This window comes from Vidua macroura, chromosome 1 (genome assembly GCF_024509145.1).
Source record: "Vidua macroura isolate BioBank_ID:100142 chromosome 1, ASM2450914v1, whole genome shotgun sequence".
Lineage (NCBI taxonomy): Eukaryota > Metazoa > Chordata > Aves > Passeriformes > Viduidae > Vidua > Vidua macroura.
Window position 1 is genome coordinate 118,211,685 of NC_071571.1, and position 24,826 is coordinate 118,236,510.

Here is a 24,826-nt window from a genome sequence, read left to right on the forward strand (position 1 = left end):
AGGTATTGTATTTTGCAGTTGATGCAACGATCATCCTGCTTGCATCCACACAGAGTGTTATTTGTGGGTTTTGTACAAAGTCTGATGACAGGCAACAGAGGGCAGGTTTTCCAGAGATTTCTTTTAAATGTAGCTGTAAGGTCAAATTCTCATCCTGACTATAATTATAGGAAAGTTCCAGTCCATCTTTCTCAGAGAGGAACTCCTATTTTGGTTTTGCTTCACTACTGACCATCAAGAAAGAGGACATTTATAAGTCCTCAATGTGTATCTTTCCTATTTTATTCATTAAATTATTAGAGGATTTAGTTTTCACAGGGGTGCTGCATCAATTTGTGCCTCTTTACCAAGAGCAGCATGGTGATCACAGATGCTGCTGTCAGGAAAAGTCAGCAAACTCAAAACTGTGGTACTCATCAGACTGGAGTGTACGAGATGTCTCCTGTAATTTAGCAAGAACTGTTTTTGTTGTTGTTGTTTTATTTGGAAAATTGTTAAGATTTTGATCTTTTTTAATAAATCATAGGAGGAAGAAACCACATTTATTTCTGGTTTTGGCCTCAGCCTGGACTCCAATGAGAAATACACTACTGCTCTGACCATATAGGCCACTTAATTTCAAGCAATTTCATAGCTATTGCATTTCAATTTCATACCCATGAGCTGGATTCAATAGACTAAACATAACCTTACATCATATCTTTCTTTCCATGTATGCATGAGGACTTTTCTCTGAACTGTTCTAGAAACTTGTATCTTTGCAAGAATGATTCAATTATCTTGGTGTAATTATTTTCTTAACATTTATTCTTCCAAGGCAACTTTTTCATGAGGACAAATACTGCTGGTATCCTTATTATCTTAGGAAAATGTGACTTTTTACCACAAGAGAGCAGAAATTCTGCCAGATTCATGTTTGTATTTATCCCTATCTGCATAAATAAGACTGGATGCTATTAATGAATTTTTATTTGATTTGGTTTCACAGATATTTCTGACTATGTCTGAATGCAGTAGAACTGATGTTTGACTATTGGGCAACCTAACTTTGTTGACCCTGTTTGCTTTTAACTTATATAGGTGAAAAGAACTGCATCTCATTGGAAAAATTAATATTGTTTTCCTTATTCATTCTGCAAATTTCACTTTGGGAGTTTTCAGCTATAAGTGATGACAAGTTAGTGAAGTAAAGTAGTGAATTATTGAATAATTTATTTCCATGCTATTCTTAAAGGAGTGTTTGAAGGTTTTTTCTGTCATATATTCCTCTTAGGTAGCACATTCTTTGAAGTCCAGTTCTTCTCTGGACTTGAGCACACTGTCATTGATGTTGCTTAATATTATCCAGGGCCCTCTGTTCACTGAGAAAATTGCTGACTCTTAGGCATGGGGTATTATTTGGGTTTGTACTTTCACATATTACACAATTCTGTAGCTGGCATTAAGTGCAGAATTCAGGCACTCTACTTGCAAGAGTAACTGCAACTATTAAAACAGGCACACTCACAAAATATTGGCTTCTGGAAGTTTTCATTTTTTTTCACTTTTATGGAGATTAATGGTGTGATTTCTGTGCCTGGAAGCTGTACAAGAAGGAAATGTAGGAAGTGACTTCCTTAAAGCATTAGGAGCACTTTCTGGAGAAAATTGGAAAGCAGTATCTTTGCAAATTTGGTTTAAAACCTACATGTAGTAGGTCTGCAGAATGCTATGCAGAAGAGAAGGTTAGGGATAAATCTAGTTTATTGTAAGGCAAGGAGCAGAAATGATTATGCACCCCTGAGGAAAGGTTCTTTTCAGTTTGATAAATGCATCATAAGTTATTTGCTACAAAATGCCAAGCTATTCTGGAAGTACACTGATCATGTCTACTTTGGGATTGCAGATTGCTTTCACATTCTGTAGTTTGGAAGAAATCAAATAATTATGAAATGGCTATTCTGTAGATACTGCTAAATTGTGAGTATGCAAAAAATCCTTTTTTCCCCCTAACACATGGTACAAATATAAATGTATATAAACCATTCCTTTCAGAAGCTCTTTCTGGGGAGATTTTAGAACCCAGAGATTTTGGATTCAAAAAATGTCTGATACACCAGGAGAAGGAAGGCAACAGGGATCAGGTTTAGTAAGAAAGGAATGGCAGTCCAATGCAACAATCTGAAAGGAACTGGAGATTTGGTGTTGGACCAGCTCTAGACTAGAAACTGGGGATGTTTTGGTTGCTTCCACAGATGGATGGCCATCCTCTGATATCACATAATTTAAGGTCTTTTCCATTTCTGTATGAAGGTGGGTTATAAAGTTTCTCTTACAGATGACATGACATTTCCGTGGGTTTTTTCCAGCATTTTATTCTCCCGGGAACAAATTAACCCAATCTTCAGTGTTTACTATTGAAAGCAATGTGGACGGAGGGCTTGTAGCCTTGTGGGGCTGCCCAGCATGCTACTCTTCCTGTGCTCCCAAAGACCCTTTGGCTTTCTTCTTAGGACCCCATTTCACTCTTGTAAAGTCTCCAAGTGCAGTTTATTCACTTGAATATATTGTCCTGCTTTGGAATACCTTGCACTTAAAATGTTTAAGGCTGTCCAGCTCCTCCAATGTGCCCTCAGAACAGCCTTTTCAGTTGCTTAATAATTTTCTTTCTCTTCCTCTATCTTCTAATTGTCAACATTTTTCAAAATCCAAAAAGCTCATAACAGTGTTATTTATAGGCTGGAAATTGGATTCGTTTTTCACCACTAAAATAAAAAAGATAGAAATGTCAACTTGGAATGAACTGGTTTATTAAAGGAAAATATTATAATTAATAAATGCTAATATAATTTATTGGTATGATTACTGCATTTAAAGAAAGCCAAGCTGTTGCCTGCTTCTTAAATTACTACATTTCAACTTTTCAACATGTTATTTAAAAATATGAAGTAGTCACCTTATTATACACCATCTTTCAGGATTTGAAAGCAACTTATACATATAAATGGGTTTAGCCTCATCAGTGCTTCTAAATGATGAAAAAAATGACATTTATTAAGTAAATGCATATAGTGCAGATCCTGTCTGCTGGATTTAAAGTCTTGATTTACATTTCAAAACACTTTGGAGGATTAATCATCTCAAACTAGTCTAGGTTGATTATGTGGGCTCCTTCTACCCTCAGCAAGAAGAGGGAGAGACATCCTGCAGAGGCCTGTCACACTACTTTTAAATACCCATTTGTAGGAACAACCCTAGAGCCCTTTAGAGGTACATCTCACTTTCCAGGAGGGATAGACAATTGGGTGAAATGAGGTATTAACTTTTCGACAGTATAGACCTACTGAAGATAGGTGAGATTGATCTCTTCTCCTGAGAGCCTATTCATTAGTTTCCTTTTAATAGCCTGCAAGAGAACTCCTACTCTGTGCCATTGAAATACTTTAGATAAGTGGTGAATGGACTGCATGGCTCTACAAATTGAATTCACCTAATAAGTAGTAAGAATTGGTAGAATTAAGCATAAGCTTAAACCAATGAACTGATAAGGAAAGACAAAATTCTCTTTTTGTCTCTCTTGCCTCTGAGATGCTTAAGATTCTTTCTTTGTCAGTCTCCTTGCCATTAATTGACTCAGAAATTGTTATTCTCCATAAAAATCTTCCTCTACTTTTTTATTGGAGTGTAGCAAGATTATTATCAAGGAAAAATATTGAAAGCCTGTGTTGGTTCATCCTTCCATTTAAATATTAATTCAAATCTTTAAAAATGGCTATTTGTTTGATATAGAGTAATTGGAAAGCCAGAAATCAGATGGAACTGCTCTCCAGTAGCAATGGTAATTACTACTTGCATGCTGTTACAAAATTTGGTACCCTGGAGTCTTCCTTCTAATTGGAGAAGGCTCAATTATGATATGAGCTGATTATTTCTGTGACAAGGCATATGAGGAACAGTGCACACTTTACCCCCAGGTCACCAGTTCAAATTGTTTTTTTTTGTCCTACCCAGTGTTGTTGTTTGTACCTTCCTCTGAACTAAGTGAAACTTCTTTAACAAACAGTTACTCATTTCATTGGTTGCACTTCTATAGTTCAAACTTCAGCAGATAATAAATAATCTCCTAGTCCCCAGTTTATATGATCGCAGTCAGTTTTCCTTCAGCTGAGTAAAGAAATGTTGAATTATTTTCCTTTCTTAGTCTTTGAACTAACGGTAGTTTTTCTTTCCTTGGTTTTTTGTCTTTGTTTTTGCTATTTCTCTTTTGCCTGTCAAGAACTGGGTTTATGTGCTTTTACAGTAACATAGTCATTCAAGTGTCTTCTGTAAGACTTTAAGGAAATTAAAGTGAAACCTACATGGATGACTTATGGGCCATTTAAAGCACAGAACCAGCACATGAGGAAGATCTCAAACATATTAAAGAATAATTAAAGAAAGATCTCAAACATAATTAAAGAATAATCCCGTACTGTGTGAACATGCTAAAGCTTTACCAGAGACCAAAGGTACATGAATGAAGAGATTGTGGTTGTCCTTGGGATCTCTTGAATAACCTTTTCAGCACATCTGAACCCATGCCTGTCTCAAGATGTGCCCTGGTCCTTGGGGAACACACAAATCAATGCCTTAATGGGAGTGCAGAACAAAGCAAATCCCATTGCCAATACAGAAATTATTTTCTACATAGAATGAATAACCACGAGACAAAGACGGGGACCTACAGTGTCCATGGCAGCATTTAGTGTTTGTTTGGTTTTTTTTTTTTTTTGGAAATTCTTTTAAGTTTATGAAGTGGGGCTTTCATTCAAAGGATTACTTTGGGAAGAGTCAGGGAAAGAGAAAGGACTGGAAGGGCTGTCCATGGAGACAGTGTCCCCTTTAGCCATATAAAGAAAAGAGAGGCCACTCTCACATTGTGTTACACATAAAGAAATAGTCCCCTGCAAAGCACAAAAATTCCTTCTGCAATAAACAAGGATTTCCTTAAACGTTCTGTGGGTTGTGAAAGAAACACTTTTGCCTGTTTTTTTTTCTTACTAAGATTTTCTTAATCTCACTCTGCTCTGAAGGAAAAGACAGAGTTGATTTTAGAGGGGAAAATTGACTGCAAGTGTCTTAGGAAACTCTAACTTTTTCACTTTTTTCAAACTTACGTAGTTTAATTTAAGAACATATCAAAATAAAGCTAGTCAGCCTGTATAGCTTGTATCCTTTTGTTCTTTGACATTTTCATAGAAAAAAAACACCCTTGAGTATTTGCTTTTTGTTTTCTCAGAAATGAGAGAAATCCTTTATATATGCTGTGATTCCTCTTTGCTATCTGGAATAAATACAAATATTTACATGAGGTCATGCAACTATTTACTTTAGCATTAATTTTTTTAACATTACATGGCTATAAATGCTGAGCAATAGTAATGGAGATATTCTAAAGATTAAATTCTATGGGAGAGAAAAACCCCACACAGAGTTCTATGTCCACCTCTAGGACACCCAATAACAAGGATTATGTAATAATCTATAATAATGTATAACCTGTTTGACTGAGTCCAGAGGAGGCCATGAAGATGCTCAGAGGTCTGGAGAACCTTGCCTGTGGAAACATCCTGAGAGAGTTGACGTTGTTCAGCCTGGAGAAGAGAAGGTTCAGGGGTACCTTATACCAACATTCCTGGGCATAGAGGGGATTGCAGGAGAGCTGAAGAAGCACTTTTTGCAAAGGCATAGAGTGATAGAACAAGAGGGAATGGCTTTAAACTGGAAGAGGGAAAATTTAGATGAGATCTTAGAAATAAATTCTTTACCAAGAGGATGGTGAGACAGAGCACAGGTTTCCCAGGGAAGTTTTGAATGCCCCATTCCTGGTAGTGTTCAAGGCCAGGTTGGATGGAGTTTAAGCAACCAGGTCTAACGAAAGGTGTCCTTACCATGGCAGGGAGGGTGGAACTAGATGATTTTTTAAGGTTCCTTTCCACCCAAGTCATTCTATGATTCTATAAAATTGAATCTGATATTTTTAATACAGAAAAATTATCCAAAACATCAATATCAGAGACAGTACTTTTTGTGTCTTGACCTTAACTATCACCACCCTATTACAACTAAGGACAGAAACACAGGAAGCATCTAAAAATGTTTCAGAACTGAGATAACAAAAGAAAGTATCTTGACTATTTTGGAGCTCTGTCTGTCATAGGGCTCTGTTTCTACTCTGCTCTTGGTATTGCAACTGGAATAGTGGGTACGGAAAAGGGACCTGCCTGTGGCTTTTATAAAGTATATTGTTCCTGCTCTCACTGGCTATCTGGATTTTTTTTTTTTTTTTTTTTTAAGGATAAGTAGCAGGCACAATATTTCAAATGGAGAGAAGAAAAGCAGCCTACCCACTTGAGTATAAGTGTAGCTTTTCTCACTGCATCTCCAGTGAGACCCACTTTCTGAAATGTAGGCTTTTGTGCCAGGACAGATGTGGAATCTGGGAAAATTTCCAGAGAAATCATTGTAAAATGAGATTGTCAGCATTAGCTGCTGTGTTTACCCTTTTCCTCTCTTGAACTATCACTGGCAACACTGAAAACACTGGCTCATGGACTGAGAGCGTAAACAACTCACAAAAGACCTCTGAGGCAAACACTGTTTTCCAGCACACTTTTACCCTTCCTTGCAAATCCATAGCCATTTTTAAATAATAAGAAAACTCTTCCACTGCTATTGCACAAATTTACTTTTGGCAAATAGGCCATATGCTAGAAAACTGAAAATTTAGGCTTTTGCTGTGATGTCTGAGAGGTAATGCAGTGGGAGTAATTAAGTGATTGCTGATGGTACTCAGGGTTTTTCCCTGCCTGGCTGGTAGTGCTAATTTATTTTACATATTGTGCTTCTGGGAAAAAAAATATCATTCCTAAATTGAAGAGGGAGATGTTAATGATGGCATTGCCTCCAGCTTTTTGCTTGTGACATCTTACTGATGTTCCTGTCAGTACAGATGGTGTCTGTCAGGTGCCACCTATCTCACCTATTTGCAATATTAAGAGCTTAAAGAAAAAAACAGAGAAGTGCATTATGTACAGGAGATTCCATGACAAAGGATTATTTTGGCTGGTGAAATAGGGAGCTACAAAAAGATTGAACTGAATTAGTCTGACATCAAGATCTGGCAAAAGAGTAAGGCTGAATTAGAGCTACTTTCCCCTTTTTTTAGACAGCCAAAATGCACATAAAAACTGAACCTAAGCAATGGATAATAAGCAGGGCTATGAAGACTTTGGTCAACATTAGCATGATTTCAGACTTAGTAATTTACAGAATTTACAAAATCAAATACTGAAAAAGGGGAAATGTTTGTGATATTTACAATTTCCAAATTCCAAGTATTTTTTCTCAACAAAATAGTGAAAATATTCTGAATCCAGTATAGTATTCTGAAAGCTGAAAGCAAAAAGATAGGACAACAGACTTCTCTGAACATGGCAGGGATTAAATATTAACAAGATCATATTGGGATCACTGTATCTTTCAGTTCAGTCACCTGTAATTATTAGTGGCAATAGACAATATTGTAAAATATGATGACAGTAGTTATCTGACTGGAAGTCTAATGTTCAACATTAAACCTCATTCACAGGAGATTTTTAAACTTTTAATAGTCACTCTATGGCTATAAATGGCAATGACATTAATACCTAGAATATTGCAGCTGCAGAAACTAATTACCCAACTGATACTGTCAGTATCCACAGCTGTTGGTATTCCTTATTCTTTTACTACTGGTTTTCCCAAACAAAAATCCCATGCCTTATTTCTGTTCTTCCCTGACTGCCACATTCCCAACACCAAAATTCTTAGTGTGCTAAACGTTCTTTCCCTCATTCACTTCGGTGCAGGTCCACCCATGCCTTTAATTGCCCACTTTCTCTAGCAGATAATCTGATTTAGTGGGAGAGGAAAGGAAATATCCTAGAGACACAACTTTTTTTTTCCTGAAGATACTGTTCCATACTGCCACAGTCTCATGTCATGTTCTGTAGCAGTAATTTCCATGCCTATATAGTTTGCTTGCATATTGGACTATGATAGGAAAGAAATTCTATGATTGATTTAAAGAAGAATATTTTTTAAACACTGTGATTTTTAGGTAAGAGTTGTTCTCAATTATTTTTTACTTCTTTAGGTTTTAAAAAAGCACAGGAAAAAAAAAAAGCTTCTAGTTTTGGTGCTTGGTAAAATTTAAGGGAGAAAAGATTGTTATAGAAGAACCATTCCAGCATGGCATCTGAGTTGGGAATGAGAAGGATCTGGACAAACAAGGCCAAATTTTCAATAGAGGACATAAAAAATTTAGACAGAGATGGAAGTAAAAGTAATGCATCTGGAGTTAAACTTCAGTTTCAGTAGACCAGCATTTCACCGGATGTGATTATGTAATTTTTGCAGCTGTTTTCTTCATAGATCAAAATAGCAAAATAAACTGTATTGTGAAAATAGAACAATAAAGAAATAAACTGTTCATGTTTGCTGAATTAACAGCTAGAACAAGACATAAATCTAAAAAATATAATGACACAGAAGACCCAGATGGCTTCTTGAGGATAATACATATGGCTTGATGTAAAAGTCATGGTGGGGAATTGAAAAAAAACATACTGAAAGTGAGTATTAGAAGAGTTAAACCAGAAACTCTCTTCTGATGACTTTCCTGCTTCAAACTGTGCAGAAAGGGGTGTTTGCTGTTAAGTAGAGCTCAACAAGATAAGTCCTAAGCACTTCTGATTTCTTGCATATATTCTCTCTTTTCTCATTCATCAGTTCCCCATGATCATGACAGTCCAGAAACCTGGTGGATTATTTTTAAGACTATAAAGACTTTGTTTTATACTTCCCCAACCTACAGCTTCTTGATTTTCCTCCTACTGTGATTTTGGGTTTTTTTTTTCACTTTCTCATTTAAATGGAAGTCATATACTCTTTAGAATAGCAAGTATTGTTTACAGGTTTGGGAATGAGTTTCCTACCTTCCCCTACCCTCTTCATTAGATCACCTGTTTGCATCTGATTGTCTATTCACAGCCTTTCTTCTTTTTTTTTTTTTTCAACTATGTTTTCTTCAAACATAGTTGAAAAAAACATAGTTGTTTTCCTCTAGACAGGACTCCTGTTTCTTTTTCCATGTGTTGAAAAAAACATAGTTGTTTTCCTCTAGACAGGACTCCTGTTTCTTTTTCCATGTGTCTTAAGGTGTCAAAAAGGGAAATAGAAACTACCAATCCCTTTTGGTTGGGAATACATACAAAGAAGCTGAGACCTGAGAAGCTCCTTTGTTACTTTTCAACACAGCATATCTAGCCATTTTTGAGATTCTTCTTCAGCCCAGTCTTCAGACATTCTTCTGTACCCATAAAATTCAATGGCAACATGCTCTTTGGCTGCTTATCCTTATTGCAATAACCAAAGTCTGCCAGGTAGATGTACTTCTTCTAATGATCTTGGATCAACCACGAGCAGTTTTTAGGATTTGGAACCTCTCACCTGATACAATCTGTATGTTTTGTTTCAGCTTTGCTTGGTCTTACAGAATTTTCTACATCCAGCACCCCTAGACATCCTGCCTGAATGCAGCAGACAGGAAAAAGTCAGCCTGTGCCTCTCCATGCCATTTGAGCAAGCTTTTTTTAAATTTCTTTTTATTTTTAATGGGTACATAATGTATTTTGATAATTTGATAACAATTCACAATTTCTGGTGGCCATTCTCACAAAAAAGCAATAATTTCATTACTTGAAAACATTCAATTTTAACATTGTTGAAACCCCAGCAAATACGTACTGTAAGTGGCTGTAGGAGCAGCAGAAGTAATTGTGCCTCATTTTATACTTGTGCATTGACATCAATCTCTCTTATGATTTCGCAGTTATCAGAAAAAGACAAACTTTCCCTAGGGTTCTTATTCTCTTCCTGGTTTCTTATGTTAATGAAATCTTGAGATTAAGTTAATATATGTGAGACGTTTGCATAGCTGCTAAAATGCCCCAAAGGACGTAGAGGCAGAAATTGGTGTGTACTAAGATGCTGTGAGTGTTCTTTCTTTAGGAAACCAAATAAAAACCAGATAGGGTGAGATTTAAAAGCATACCTGATTTTTTATACACCTGTGAATATTGGCCATTCAAGACAGATAGTTCTAATACTTCCCACTAGGAATGCACTACAAATACTCAGTTGACCTCGCACACACAGCACATCTGCACAGTATGTATTTGATGTTGAGTTGCTCTGCACATGAGCTGTGGTCATTTGTTTAGTACTTCCAGAAACTTGACACATCACTATCAGAATTTAGTAGGTTACTGGTGAATCTGTTAGGTACAGATGAAACAGGCTTTCTCATTTCCTTGAAAAGTATCTGCAAGTACCACGTGCAGAAGAATTCTTCAGTCATGCCTTCAGTGAATGGCCAGTTCTAATCTACTATGCAAATGCAATTTACTCTTATAGTTTACAGGCAGTAAAGGCTTGGGCTAAACAGCAATGCTACTACAAGAGTTAGGGGTTAAATTTAGTTTAAATCAATTATTGAAATGGTCTGGTCATAATTCTGCCTGTGAATTACAAAGCCTCCTCATCTTGTTATGGTTTATTCTCCATACTGTTGCACAATAAGAAGGGTGGTTAAAATGCCTTTATAACATTATTAATTGTTTCTATGGTGGTGGAAGTTATGACAATTTAATCATAATAATTTAGCTGAAAAAGTACCTCTCTGTGACCAGGCTTTGGCTGTCACAATGTGTGATTTATTTCTCTATGATTTCCTGATACTGTATTAATAGGAAATTTTTGTTTGGTAAGGATTTTGTAATTTTTTTTTTTCATTCATGAGTTAGTACAATCCACACAAGGAGAGCTCTTAGAGATTAAAGATTGTCCAAAGAATCATCTGTGGCAGCATTTAAAGTGAGTGTAAGCAAACATCTTTGTTTAGAGAAGTTTCCTCCTTTTTGTTTCACTAAGAGAACTCTGAAGAATTTATTTGACACATTCCTATATAAAGTTTGTCAGGTTTTATGGCTTTTATTTCTAGGAAAACAAATTGTTTACTTTCTGAGAAATAAGGTGTTTTGTAGAAAGCCGGCATATTCAGAGAAAAACTTTGAGACATATGGTCTTTTAATTACTGAGTTTTAGTACTTTTACTTTGGAAGAGCATTTTCAGCTGAAAATTTGTTTCATTTTGAATGCATTTAAAATTCAACAGAACAATGTGAACATTCAGGGATTTTTTGGGGGGTGGATTGGGGTGTTTTTCCATTGCAATATTTCACTTTTTTATTTTCAGGTCATAAGTCTTTACTGTATAATATTCACTTTTCTTGTTGGAAAGGGGAAAAAATCATAAACAACACTACAGTATTTGGAAGGATTGCCAAATTCAGATGCGTTCCTGTGTTTACCTTGTTTTCAAACTTGCAAAGCTAAGTACTCTCTCCCTACAACATTCTGCCAGCTGTGCAAACACCTGCCTGGTTACAGTGTATGAATGATTTAATGCCCTCTGTTTTTGCATGAGTAGTTGTATTTTTTAAAAAGGACATATCAAGTTGGCAAAATCTATTTTGATGCCAAACAGGCATCAAAATTTCAATGGAGAGCAGTGAAGGTGTATCTGTTACCTAGGTTGTGCCTCTGTAGCTATGCTGTCATCTCCAATCCCTCTGGTTTAGTGGTGTGTGTGCTTCCCTGTCCCACATTTATGTTTAAAGGGGTCCAATCCAAAGCCATTACCAGTGGCTGACTGAACATATCACTGCTGTGCAATTTACTTTTAAAACCAAGTGTGTGGGTGTTAAGACTTGCAATGCTTTAGATGTGAAGACATGAGTGATACCTAGAAGTGCCAGGAGGGGCTGGCATTTGGTGAGATTTTTCCATCATGTTTCCAGATCCCTGCCTTTGTTAGACAATATCCAAATGCAGGACACTGAGGCAGCATTCCTGGGCAGGGCTGATTTCTGTTCTTCCCCACAGACACCTTCACCTGAGCTGGCAGTGCTTTGATGCCCACAGCCTGTGCCCAGCCAGCAGACAATCAAAGCTGAGCCATCCTCTCTCATCCTCAGCCCTCAGCAGAGTTTTAAGAAGCAAAACTCTTGCACAGTCTGTGGCTCTGAGAAGAGGTAATTAGTGAAGGAGCAGCAGTGGGAAAGTCTGCAAGGACCAGGGAGCAATCAAAGGCAGGATACTTTCTCCCATCCTTCTTAATATCCCCACATCTTTAGATTTCCCTGCTTTCTACTAACTACCATCTCCCCAGCACAGGTTTAGCACTGAATTTGTCTTTTTCTTTGCTATTTAGCACTGTCATGGAATTTAGTTGCTCCAGGCAGCAGCTAAGCACCACACAGCAGCCTCAGCTGCCCTGATTGTATCCCCTTGCAGCTCTAGCCCCAGCCCTCTCACTGGTGGGGCAGGGTGAGGAGCAGGAAACAACTGGACTTGCACTGCTCAGCAATAACAAAAACATTCCTGTGTAATCAACGTTGTTTGCAGCACAAACAAAGCCCCACACCAGCTGCTTTGGAGAAAATTAACTTTATCCAATTCAAAAACAGCACAAGCACACAGACATTAGCTGGCTACATATGAGGAATAAACTAAATGTAAACATTTACTCTTTTCATATTCCTTGTCCAGAGACTGGAAGGGAAATTCACCTTTAAAAACATATTCTTAAACCAGCAGCAGTTGCTGGTTTAGAATTTTGAAAATCTAAAATCCACTACAGTTACCTGTGAACGGTTTTCATAGACTTAACTAGAGTTTTACAACAAAATATGCCACACTTGTTCAAGAAAACCTTCCTCTATGCCTCAGTATGCTACACAACCCTATATGGCACATGCTATACTGATAAGAAATTCTGTATTATTTCCAAGAAATACACAATTAGGCCTGTAAAAATACGCCCACATGTTCATACTTTTCTTGTCCTTTCTCTCTTGTATATTTCTTATTGCTCTTCTTGCTGGCCCTAATCCAGCAAATATATGTAGATCCCTTATGTCAATGGGATGCTTGTTGAAATTAAATAATGCACATAGATGCTTGTCAAATCATCTCTGTAGCTTTGTGGGCTTCTCAGGCTTTCAGCTGTCTCCTGGAGTCACACTGACATCCTTTATCACTGCTCCTAAAACCAGTTTTAAAAATAGGAACACTTACAAAGTGAAAATTCTAGTGATACTAGTAATTACTATTATATATAGTCAAGTTTAATGATTTCCAAAATGTATTGGAATTTGTAGATACTAATCAGCTTGCAGAAAAAATGCCTGATATTGACAATATTTTGATTCTTTTTTTCCTCAGGCAAACTGAAAATTCTTTAGATAGATATACGTGTGTGTGTGTGTGTATGTATATGTATAGATGTTTGAGGAAAGTCTTTATATAGTAATTTTGTTTTCAGTAAATACATAAACTGATTATTTGTCCTTTTGCTGTTTTGTCCTGCTGTCATCAGTCTATCAGTCTATCTAAAAATTGTTCATCTTTCTTCTCTTTGTCTGTTAAATATTATTTCAAAATTGAGAGTGAAATCAAATAATTTCAAATATTAATATGGTCTTATATATTTGTTGTGGTCTCATTTTGCCCTTATTTATTAGAGGAGAATATATTAAAACTTGCATGATGAAGGATTGCAGACAGAGTGAATGGGTCATTAGGCTTCCCTGCAACTTTATGCAACTTTTAAAGTGACCAGATTTATAGAACATCTGTTAAAGGACCATTAAGTAATCCACCTAGACTTATTAACAGAAACTTTTATAGTTGCCTCTCGAATTAAAAATATTTCTGGGGATCACAGTCAACTGCATTGATTAAAGTAGCTTCTGTGAGAAATTTCTTCAATATTAAAAAAAGAAAGAATTAAAAATTAGGCTTAGCACCTCACTGATTTTTTTTTGGCATGGAAAACTTGAAATTGTCCAAAAGTTGCTGGACACTGTCAAATATTTTTGATTAATCTTGTCAAAAGAATTTTAGGAATTTGATTATTATGATTATAGACTTACCCATAGAAAGGTGATGCCAGAGCAAAAAGGATCCTTGTTCCTGAAATAGTCCTCTGAAAACATGAACATTCCTGAGAGAACAGATAAAATCTCTTTTGTGTGAATGTCTGTGAGAGTGACTGTGGTTTGGTGGTGGATTAGGCTGCAAATTAAATTAATCTGATTAAGATCAGGGGGCAGTGCAATGCTGAAGTAGATTGGTAATGCTGCCTTCTTTGACCACAGTTGGCATTTGTTCATGGGAAAGCACTGTTGAGTCATTAATTTGTACAGCTAAATATGAATATAGAAATATATGCATACTGCATATAGATAAATAAAATAGACTCTCTGCATATATTTAGATATTTACATAAATGTATAAAATGTTTCAAGGAACCTAAAATATGGACTAATGCCTGTAGTAAATGTAAAATGAATAATTAAATTAATTGTATTAACTGAGTTCTGCTGCTGCAGATTCTCTTTTCTGTAGTCATAGGTACTTCACTTCTTCTGGGAAAGGAAGGATTTCAAATTTCATCATCTGACCTGAAAGTTTCTTCAGGGACTGTCTTTGCTGTTTAAAAAAAATGTTATCAGATTCTTTTTGGAGACTGTCATTGCTTCAGCAGAATGCAAATGAAGCCTGTGATTAAAGGATTGCTCTGCTAAAGCCAAGGTCACTGGCAAACAGCACCACAATAATTGAGGGACTGGCAAAAATATGATGATCTTTTATCACAGAGAAGAAATACAGAAAAAAAAGTGTTGTGAGGAAAAGTATTTTTCTGAGAGCATCTTGTGCTTCTTTGAAATGAAAGCAAGTAAGAAAACAGACCCCTCACAGCTCAATAACTTCTGCTGCTTATTGCTTCTTGTCTCATTTTGCATTCTGAGTCTTCAGAAGAGCTTCTGGTAGTGTGTACTCTCACTTCTTGGCAGTCTGTTGTGGCAGACAGTCTTATCCAATGAGCTGTATAGAGTTCATTCAAAAGATGGAGTGAATTAGCACATCTTTCTCATTGCCTTTTGCATACTCTCTAAAACAAAAATTTGGATCGTCTTACAAAATTCTCATGAATCATGGAGTTTGATTTACATATTAATATTCCTTATTGCCTCTTTTAAGCTATTAGTGTGCACTTGGGTCATTGCCTTTGTTGAAACATTAAAAAACAGTTGGTCTTTTCCTATATCCTGATGTATCCATGATTGTCCAAGATGGGGGACTATGGCAGGTGATGCCCTGGATAGCTGTGATCTGAACTTGTCATGCAGAAGCCTCCCTTCTAGACTCCAGGACCCAGCTTAAAGGAAAACAGCAAACAGTACACATTACAGCACAGAGTGGAAGTGCCTAGCAGCAGAGCTCATGAGTTTTGAAGTTTTCCTGTTCAGATCACTTTGTCACAACAAGACAAACTTCTTATTGTAATTTCATGTCCCTGGGAATGACGGCTTTAGCAAAAATGCTGAATATAACTAGACTTGTCATAAAACAAGAGTTGGCAATATCATGAACAATTGCATTGCTTTGAGCAAGCAAAGCAGAGAACACAACAGCAGTTGCTTAAAGTGGCCTATTAATCTTTAAGAGTGTTCCTGGGTGCAGGTAGGAGCTTTCTGGCTAGTCTTAAAGCAGGGAGTTATTTTTCTTGTCAGAAATTTTAACATTCAAGGGAGTTTTTAAAAGTCTGTTTATGGTGCATTTTAGTGTCATCAGAGTCTGGGACAAACCTTTAAATTTAGGACCCAGGCTCTCGTGTGTTTATTTCCAGCATAGAATTTATCTCCTTGCATAGCAAGAGATCTTACTGTATTCCTATAGTCGAGATGGACAGACGAATCACGGAACCCACCAGAAAAGAAGGGAAATATTAAAATTAACTGTACTATTGTTAAACATTATATTTTTAATCATGCCTTTATCCCCATGCTTTGTCTTTGTTCACAACCACTGTGAACAAAATATGGTTATTTGGATAATAACAAAGTTAAATCCTGTTTTGGCTAGAGGCTACATTGCATCTGTTCCTCATATGGGATTATGTGGGGTTTTGGCATAAACTGTGTCCTCTATTTCCATGAATTTCATAGTGATGTTAAAACTAAAAGTCCATGCAAAGTTTGTAATATTTGCATGTCTGTGGCACAAGACAAAGTGCTATAAAGAATTAGTACTTTTAGTATGACCAACCCAGAACAGATCTCTCCATTTTAACTGTAGAAAAATCCAGCTCCCATCAACACTGCAAGAGTCTTCTCCATTTCTTTAAGTAGTGTATTTGTTGAATGTTTAGAGACTGTAAACATGGCGAGGTACTCAGGCACGAGTCTGATCCTGTCTGCTTTAATGAAAAATATTAAATAAGAAAAATTAATAAGAATAATTAAATAAGAAATATTGTAAATATTATTAAATAGTGTAGGCAAGAGTTTGCTATAAGGGTTGTGGCAGCTTATTTTTGAGGCATCAAGCTTTAATTTTGTGATATTTCAAATGTATGAATGACTCTATAGGGATCTCAGAAATTTTGCTCAAAAACAGCAACAACAACAAAAAAGTTTAAATGTTCTTGCTGAGCCTTGAAATTGTTTTATGTCATAAAATCCTTTTTCAAATGCTTATAGCTTATAAACCTTTTGGACAGAATTTTTTATGGCCCATAATTGTAGTGTTTTTCCGCCAAGATGTTTCAAGCCTTTTTTAACCTTTCCCATCTCTCTGGCCTGAGATGTTTTCCTACATCATTGGTATAGGTGGCTGTACATGGCTTGCCAAAGATATTTCTAATTTTTCACTGTGTTACATTTCAGTTTTGCCTTACTTCATTTCAGCCAAAATCAGGTATGGCTTGAGTGAGGGACACATCAATCTGCACAAACCAAACTTGGCTTTATACAAACCATTGTCACATTCTCAGTCTTCAAAACTCAAAGCAGTGCTCAGAGTTTGACATCACTCCAAGTCTGTGTTCTGTCATAGCTCTGGGTCATCAGAGATAATAGGTGAGAGCAATTTTCAAACTAAGTGCTCAAGTGCTAAGTGCTTAATCACATGTCAAGGACTCCACTGGAGCACAACAACTTTCCTGGGCAGCTGTAACTGCTTTGTGTTCATGTTGAATTTCCTATGACAAGTGGTAGGTAAGACTCATATTGATCCAACTGCCCCATCTCAGCTGCTTTTTCCTTGTGTGTTGAAGCTTTTTCCTGCCATACTCTGTTACCTCTCTGGGCTGTTTCTCAGACAGAGAGACTGCCAAAAAAGGGAGATTGAACAAGGAAAAGACATGGAGCTGGAATTTGAGCATGGATCTGAATATTGCCAAAGATCAGAGCTCATCTTCAGGGGCAACAAGTTTCAAAAACAGCCCCTTGCTAGTTCTTATAATTTCTTCTTGCAAGTGATACTAAGACTGCATGAAGAAGACAGCAGTATACTTCTCTTGTTGACTTCTTGCCTTCTGGCTTCCTAGAGACTTTCCACTGCATTCCACTTTTCTAGTAAGTTTGGTAAATCTAATTTTAAAATTGCTTTGCAAAAGAGTATACAGATCCCTGAGCATGTAGCAAATAAAACGATGCAAGGAAACTATTTTTATAACATAGGTAGATCATCTGCCTAACTTCCAAATAAATTTCCAAAATTATTATGTTCACTTGTAAAAAATAAATTAAAATCTGGCAACACTCTCCATAGCCGAAGGAATAAAAGTAGTAAAAGAAGGAGAAGCCAGTACTTGGCAAGCTTAACTCATACTTTTTTTTTTTAGAGGGTCGTAGATGTGGAGGGTAATCTGTCAGCAAATGGATAAAAAGTATTGTAGTGTAGATAGATTTGGAAAAACAATAATTATGCTTAATATAGAAATCTTTCCCTTTAGTCATGGTCTGATGCCATAATTACAGTCTGTGAACTTCTAATCTCTGACAGTGGGAACCATGAGCCTCTAATCACACCAAGCAAAAATTACTTTGCCTCTGTACCTCGTTTAACCATTCTCAGCCCATGATGCTGGGGTTACCTCACTGTCTGTGTCTGAAGATTTTCATACTGTGAATTTTCTCTTTTAGTGGTAATTAATTTAGGTGTATCACATGATTGCTCTGGTTTAGTGTGCACTGCTAGCACAGAGATGAATTTGCTGTCTTGTCTGACATCCAGTTCAGACAGATGAATAGCCCCAGTAGAGTCAACCCATAAGCTTCAATTTAAGAATGCTTTTCATGTCATTTATTCTCCAGAGTGCTCAGGAAGAGGTAAACATGCTGATTGTGTTATATCTTGAGCAGCCTGGAATCAGCATGGTTCATTGTCCCGTTAGCAGTTGAGTGGGCTTACCACAAATATTGAGTGGGCCACCTTCAACCTCTAGCTCATGGAACAGGTAAAAGCCATCAGTGTAACACTGAGGCAAGAGTTTAAATTGAAAACCAACGGGAAAAGATAGTAGTCAATATTCAAAATCTGTCATCCCAATAAAGACAGTGTGAGAGCTGATGTTGCAAAATTCCCCATTTGGAAATGGGAAATGGCCTCAGTCTTCATCAGTATTGTCTACCCAGGCATTCAAAACTGTTTGTTCAGCAGTACAGTCCTCCTTCAGTGAGAGGAGATGGAATGTAACTGGTCACACACAGAGCAAGCTGGAATCAGAACCTGTTGTTTCAAGCAAAAGCAGGGTGGAAAAGTAAGGTGATGCTGCCAGTGGGGGTCTTTGTCTAATAGCTGATGGTCATGTTTCCAAGTACTTGCACAATTAGAGTGGATTTCATTAATGCTGTGACACATCATTTATATCTAATGAGAATTAAGGTCTCCTTAAGATTACTTAGGAATGTGTGTGTCCCTTGTCCCTGCCAACAACCCTGCATCTTAATTACAAACATAATTGGGTCTAGGGAATTGCAAGGAAATGTACTGTTCCTTTTCTAGCATTATGCATATAAACTTTTATTACCTGTTGAGCAGGTGTTTGACTGAAAATCTTTTCTCCTCACTGCTTAAACAAAATATGTGTAGCAAGTCAGAATAGAGCATCCTTGTTACACTTAGGAAATTGAATGGAAATATTTAATGCCTCAGCCTAATGTCCATTCATAATAAGCAACATAGTATGAATCAATGAAATAAAAAGTGTTGGGAAGGGCTAGGTACCACACAAGCCACAATAAAAGTCAAAATCTCTAACATTATGTTTTTCCAGGCCTTTGTGCTCTTTCACTTGTCAATAAAATTTGAAGTGTTGACTGCTGTTTTCTGAAGAAAAAAAGGGATTTTCCTCCATCCTGCTCAAAGCACTGTTTTTGTTATACTTTTCCTAAGAGTGTATTTTTAAATACTAGCAAGGAATGAAAGAAATAGAAAATAACATGTCATAAAGCAGAAGCATACACTGAAAGAGCAAATAGCTGTGGTGGTAATCATGTCACAGCATAATATTTGTTTGTTATGCAAGGCAATCTTGGTGCATTGGGTTTTCTCCCTGGAGTTTCAGTGCCTTCTTTTTGTATTCCTTAAAACTAGTGATTTTAGATAGTCCTAATTTCTCATTAATTTTTTTTGTGTTGTTGTTATAGACAGTGTGTAAATTTTACACAAATAAATGAAAGGAACATCATACTATTTTATTTCTCTGTAGTTTTAAAATCAGCCTTCTTATGCTATGATTTGTTAAATTTTACCTAGATCCACCACCTAAAAATTGAATCAAAAAAATCACAGAATTTTTTGGAACAGAAGGCACCTTCAGAGATCATCTAGACCAACGTCCTGCTATGGGCAGGGACATCTTTCACTACAGCAGGTTGCTCAAAGCCCTGCCCAATAGAAAACATCCACTTGAAACCAAATGTAGAATTTAGCAGAAATAATGAAATTAAACATTATCCCCAAGCACTTGGAAACAGCATTACTCAGACTCACAGGAATTACATCTCACCTTAAAAGAATGTATCTGCCATAGCAATGATTTCCAATAATAATCAAAATTAATCCTGGGGCTGACAGCCAACACAAATCCTATATATAGTTTAAAAGCTTAAAACGCTGTAGACAGGTAAGTGGGACTCTACATCAGTAAAGCATGATTATGGGGCTGATCCTATACTCAGGAGCAAACTTCTTACCACAGATTGGAGTATTGCTTTAATGCTGACTAAAGAAGGGAGGAGTAGGAGATGGGATTTCTCTTCCCTGTGTCACTTCCCTAAGCCTCACAATCTTCCTGGAAGACTTGTTGCCTGTGTTCTGCCCCTTTTCTGTTCATGGTGTCTATCTGAGTGGTTATGAGCTGAGGAAGTATAGTTTAACTGCTGATATATGGTATTAAAGTCAAGATGTATGCTCAGAAGAGAGCAATTTTCCATCCATGATTGAAATTTCAACTTTTAAATGAATCCCAACTGGGTTAGTTAGAAGGACATCTTGGTTTCTATTGTACAGAGTCTGAAATTTGAAGCAGCCTGCTTTCAAGCAGCAGCATTTTTTCCTAAGAAATAAGCATTTGAATTGTCACTGATGATTAAACATTTTATACAATTTTTTTAATATGAAAAATTAGAACATAATAAATGATCTATTTAAAAACTTTAGGCATCTGCTTGTACTTTCTGAAAATTCTTAACTTTCATTTAATGTAGAACTGAAAATAAGCCACTTGGGCAGCAGCTTTTCCAGCATGCTCAGAGTTTCCAAGCTGTGAATTTACAAATACCAAAACACTCTCAGGAGTTCACTGATGCTTTAAACCTGTTCATCCCAGCAAAGAGTCTTTGAATTTTCTATGGTTCTGTAAATGACTGTAAAGGTACAGGTTAATTTTTTTAATGCTTGCTGCATTTGACTCACTTTACGGATTAAGAATCTCCAAGTAGTTAGAGAGAAGTGTTTCAGCTGCTAAAAAACAAAAAGTAAAAATTGATTTTTCCTGTTGTCAGTCTTTCTTTTATTGATTAGCAGCTTAACATTTATCAGCTCGAACGGCTTATGGCTGCCATTTTGTGAGGTGATATTTCAGAGGTCAAGCTAATGCACCAAGAGGTTTTGTTTGCATTTCTAAAACTGATCCTTGCTGGGACGTCATTATCTGCTTTTACCTGCTTTGAGAGCTCAGGATGTAATACACAAAGTGAAAGGTAATCATGAAAATCTCCTCTTTTAGACTTTATCCAGAATTTCTGAATGAATTAAAAAAAAAAAAAAGGTAGCAAGTGCTGAGACTTTTTGGGTTTGTTTTTTTTTTGCTATTTCCTTCTTACCTGAATCATCAGGAGCCTTGAAAGATGAATATGACCATCAAGTAGGCAATTTTTTTTTATCATCTCAAGAGCCATACATAACAGTATCCCAGAAATTAAAGATTTTATTTATAAGGGGTTTGTTTGTACTGTTCATATGCCAAAATCTTACATTTTACATGTGTTGGCAAATTTTTTCTATTTCCCTATGAGATTTTGACATTGGCTGTGAAGTAGCCAAGTATGAATACTCTAACAGAATACAATTTTTAAAAACATAAAGACAAAAAACAATAAAGTATAAATAAACCTCCAAGAGCAAAGAAATCTGTGACACCAACACCATGGACATCACAACTTCTTCCCACAGTTGTGACAACAAAGTGTTACCTCACAATATTTGATACACACTAACCCACCAATCCATATTCCTTCTCAGCAAAGGGCTCCTGAGCTAGGTTAGATGGAATATGTGTGTGCTGCTTGACAACTGGCATCTCTCTGAGTTGACAATTTATAAAAGCACTTGATAACACTGTGCAATCTCTGGCATTGTTGTACAAAGAAAGCCCTGGCTGTTTCCTGTGAGTCTATATTTATGGTTATATTTTCATTAAACTGAGTTGTCTGTCAGCTTCTTATTTCACAAGCTGTTTTCATGTTGCAGCTGAAAATTTTCTAAGCTAGTATCAAGGATTGACATGCAAAGTCAAAAGATAAATGCCTCATCAACTCAAAATAATGCATTTGGAAATCTAGCAACTCTGTATTTAAAGGGTAGAGAAGTGGTGCAGAAAAAGCCAGCAGATCACAAAGGCAGATTTCTTACTGATAACTAGGATATAGTTAGGATGGCAGGATTTAAGTCCCATGTTAATTTTCAGGTGTAGCCAGAATAAAGGCAATTAATGAAGAGAAATAACAAATAAACTACTTCTGCAACTGGAATTTGGACTGAATTTCCCTTTGGCCAGGGTGGAAGTATATGGGCATAGACAGGACATATTTGTGGGATGCAAAGGGCAAATCAGCAGTGCTCACAAACTGTCATGTATGGAAGCCAGGGGTATTTTGTGGGCATATGGCTGGCAATTTTGCAGACATTTTTTACTTTGAGTTCAGAATGGGAAACATGGGAACATAAATCTGAAGTAATTATTTAAAGTATCAGTATAACTCAACTCTCATTTATCTCCAGTGAGAAGGCTTGGGTGTTTTTTGCATTTAAATGGCATTCATTCAACTTCAATATATATTTTTTTATACATGTATTCGTTTTTATACATGACCCGAAGAACCAAATATTTCATTAGTTCAAATGAATTTTCTTGTTTGTACAAGGTAAGCTCTTAGAAAATCTTTAGTACATTAGTAGGTTTACCACTTCTACCACTCCAAGTGGAAGTGGTATGATGTTTACTAAAATGCACAGACATTATATATCCTATGTAGGTTAGACTGCAACCAGTACTCATCTGGGTAGTTTTAATATTTGATCTGGAAGGTGATTTGAGTGAAAAAAACTTACTGCTTTTATTTTAAACCCAGATCTGTTCACAAATGTAGGTTCCTCCACTAAGCTGAGGAGTTTGTAATCTGGATGAGGGGCAGAGGGAAGAAAAGAGAGCAGGGTGCTTGGCTGGAAACATTTGAATCTGATGATGGAAATCATCAAATATGATGTAAATTTGATTTAGGTTGCCTCCAGTACCATGGGGTAAAACTGGCTCTGTTGTCTGTTAAAAAAAAAAAAAAAAAAAAAAGAAGAAGTTCTTAAGTGACATTCTAATCAAGTAACATTAAAATTGCTTTTCAGGCTGTAAGTCCAAGGGAACATGTGTTTGTAAAGTACCTGGTAAGATGGTTCTTATGCCAGGCAGAAGTTCCTGTGCACAACTACAAAATAATCAATGCATATTTGCCATTTCATTTCTCCACTTTAACATTCTACTTTCATTAGAAATTACTGGAATGGGGATTAAGGATAATTATCTCATTGCCTTTATAATAGAAAAGATCTTTTATTTCCCCTTTCTTTACCTTAAAAACAGAAAGTCAAATGTATTCACACCTTTCCCCTCCCTCTCCTAGGAAACGGATCTCATGACCTTTAACATCTCAATGCACCGCTCGTGGTGGCGGGAGCACGGGCCCGGCTGCGTACGAAGGGTGGTGCGTCCTTCTTCCCCTGGCATCCTAGAGGATTACTCCTACGTCTCCGTGACAGGCTGCATCATTGATTTCCAGTACCTGGAGGTCATTCACAGCGCTATCCAAATACTCCTCTCCGTAAGTTCACGGTTCTTCTCGTACTGGGATGACACTGGTCCTTTCACACACAGCCTGCTGTTGTTGCATGTCTTGGAAAGGGGATTGGCTGCAGAGATTTTTAATTGTGTTAGAGAATGATATTATTCATAATAATTCATTAATAATTAATTATTAATAATAATGTTTAATTATATTCTTAAAATATGCACTGTTCTTTTCTTTCCTTATATGTCTTCAGGCTCTGTACAGGCATAGTACCCATTCTGGCTATAGCTGTGATAGGTGGAAATTAACTTGAGTCCTTGGCTCTCATTCATTGAGATGTTGAGCAAAGCAAAGCAGATTTGTCCAAAATTAATTTGCCTAAACCTTTCTGACGTTCAAAATCAATGACACCATTTATTCAGCCCTGATTGTAAATATATTTTACATGATACATAGCTAAGTTTCTTCCCAGACTCAGCTATGGATTAATCCTTGAGAAAGGTCAGAAAAATATTAGGAACTAAAGTATGTGTTCATATTTAGCAATGTTATTTTTTCTCTTCTTGAACTCTGCATTATCAGAACACTCTACCTCCATTGTCTGCATTTGTTGCAACACCAGTCAAAAAATGCAATTACAAGAAGTTGTTGCAAAAGCCTGCAGTGCAGGGAAGTGCTGGGATTCGATGAGTTGCTTTGGGAGCAACAACCCAGTCTTGGCCACAGTTTTTCCTCTTGGCTGCTTCAGCTTGTGATTAACAGGTTGTTTGGCATGAGCTGTGTGTGATCTCCTAGAAGTCATAGCTCTTTCTCTTCATAGCTGTGTGTAGTGCACTGCAGCTGGCTGACTCTAAGTGGTTGCGCACAGGATCGATCACCCCAGAGAGCCATATCTATTTTGAGAACATAAATGCTCGTGGCTTGTGCTCCTAACCATGGCCACCAGGGCCTGTTAGACAGTGGGAGAAGAGCTGCAGTCTGCAGTCCACACCTGCTAGTCAGGTGGGCTACCTGGTCTGAGCAGCCAGAAGGGATGCATATTTCTGGTCTGTTCAGTATTTCAAGCTGTTTCACTAACAATCTGGTTTATACTACCACTTGCAAAGTAAACAGCATCTGTGAAATAAATCTCACTCCTTAAATTTAAAATTATTTTTAAATTTAAATTTTTACTTTTCAGCATAAGGGCATTCCTTTTTCAAAAGAGAAGAAATCAGTATATGTGGTTATTCTGGTCATTTTGTCCAGCTGTCTGAAAGTTCAAGATAATTCCTCTCCAGTACTAAATG

General features: G+C 36.7%; 1 protein-coding gene across 4 annotated transcripts in view; it reads left to right on the forward strand.

The window, feature by feature from the left end:
* NKAIN3 (sodium/potassium transporting ATPase interacting 3) overlaps positions 1-24,826 on the forward strand; it is a 341,572-nt gene that overhangs the window by 228,970 nt on the left and 87,776 nt on the right. For all 4 annotated transcript variants that reach the window (XM_053996752.1, XM_053996770.1, XM_053996743.1 and 1 more), the window contains exon 4: positions 23,373-23,570. In XM_053996752.1, coding sequence (XP_053852727.1) covers positions 23,373-23,570 — 198 coding nt within the window. The remainder of the gene's footprint in view (positions 1-23,372; positions 23,571-24,826) is intronic.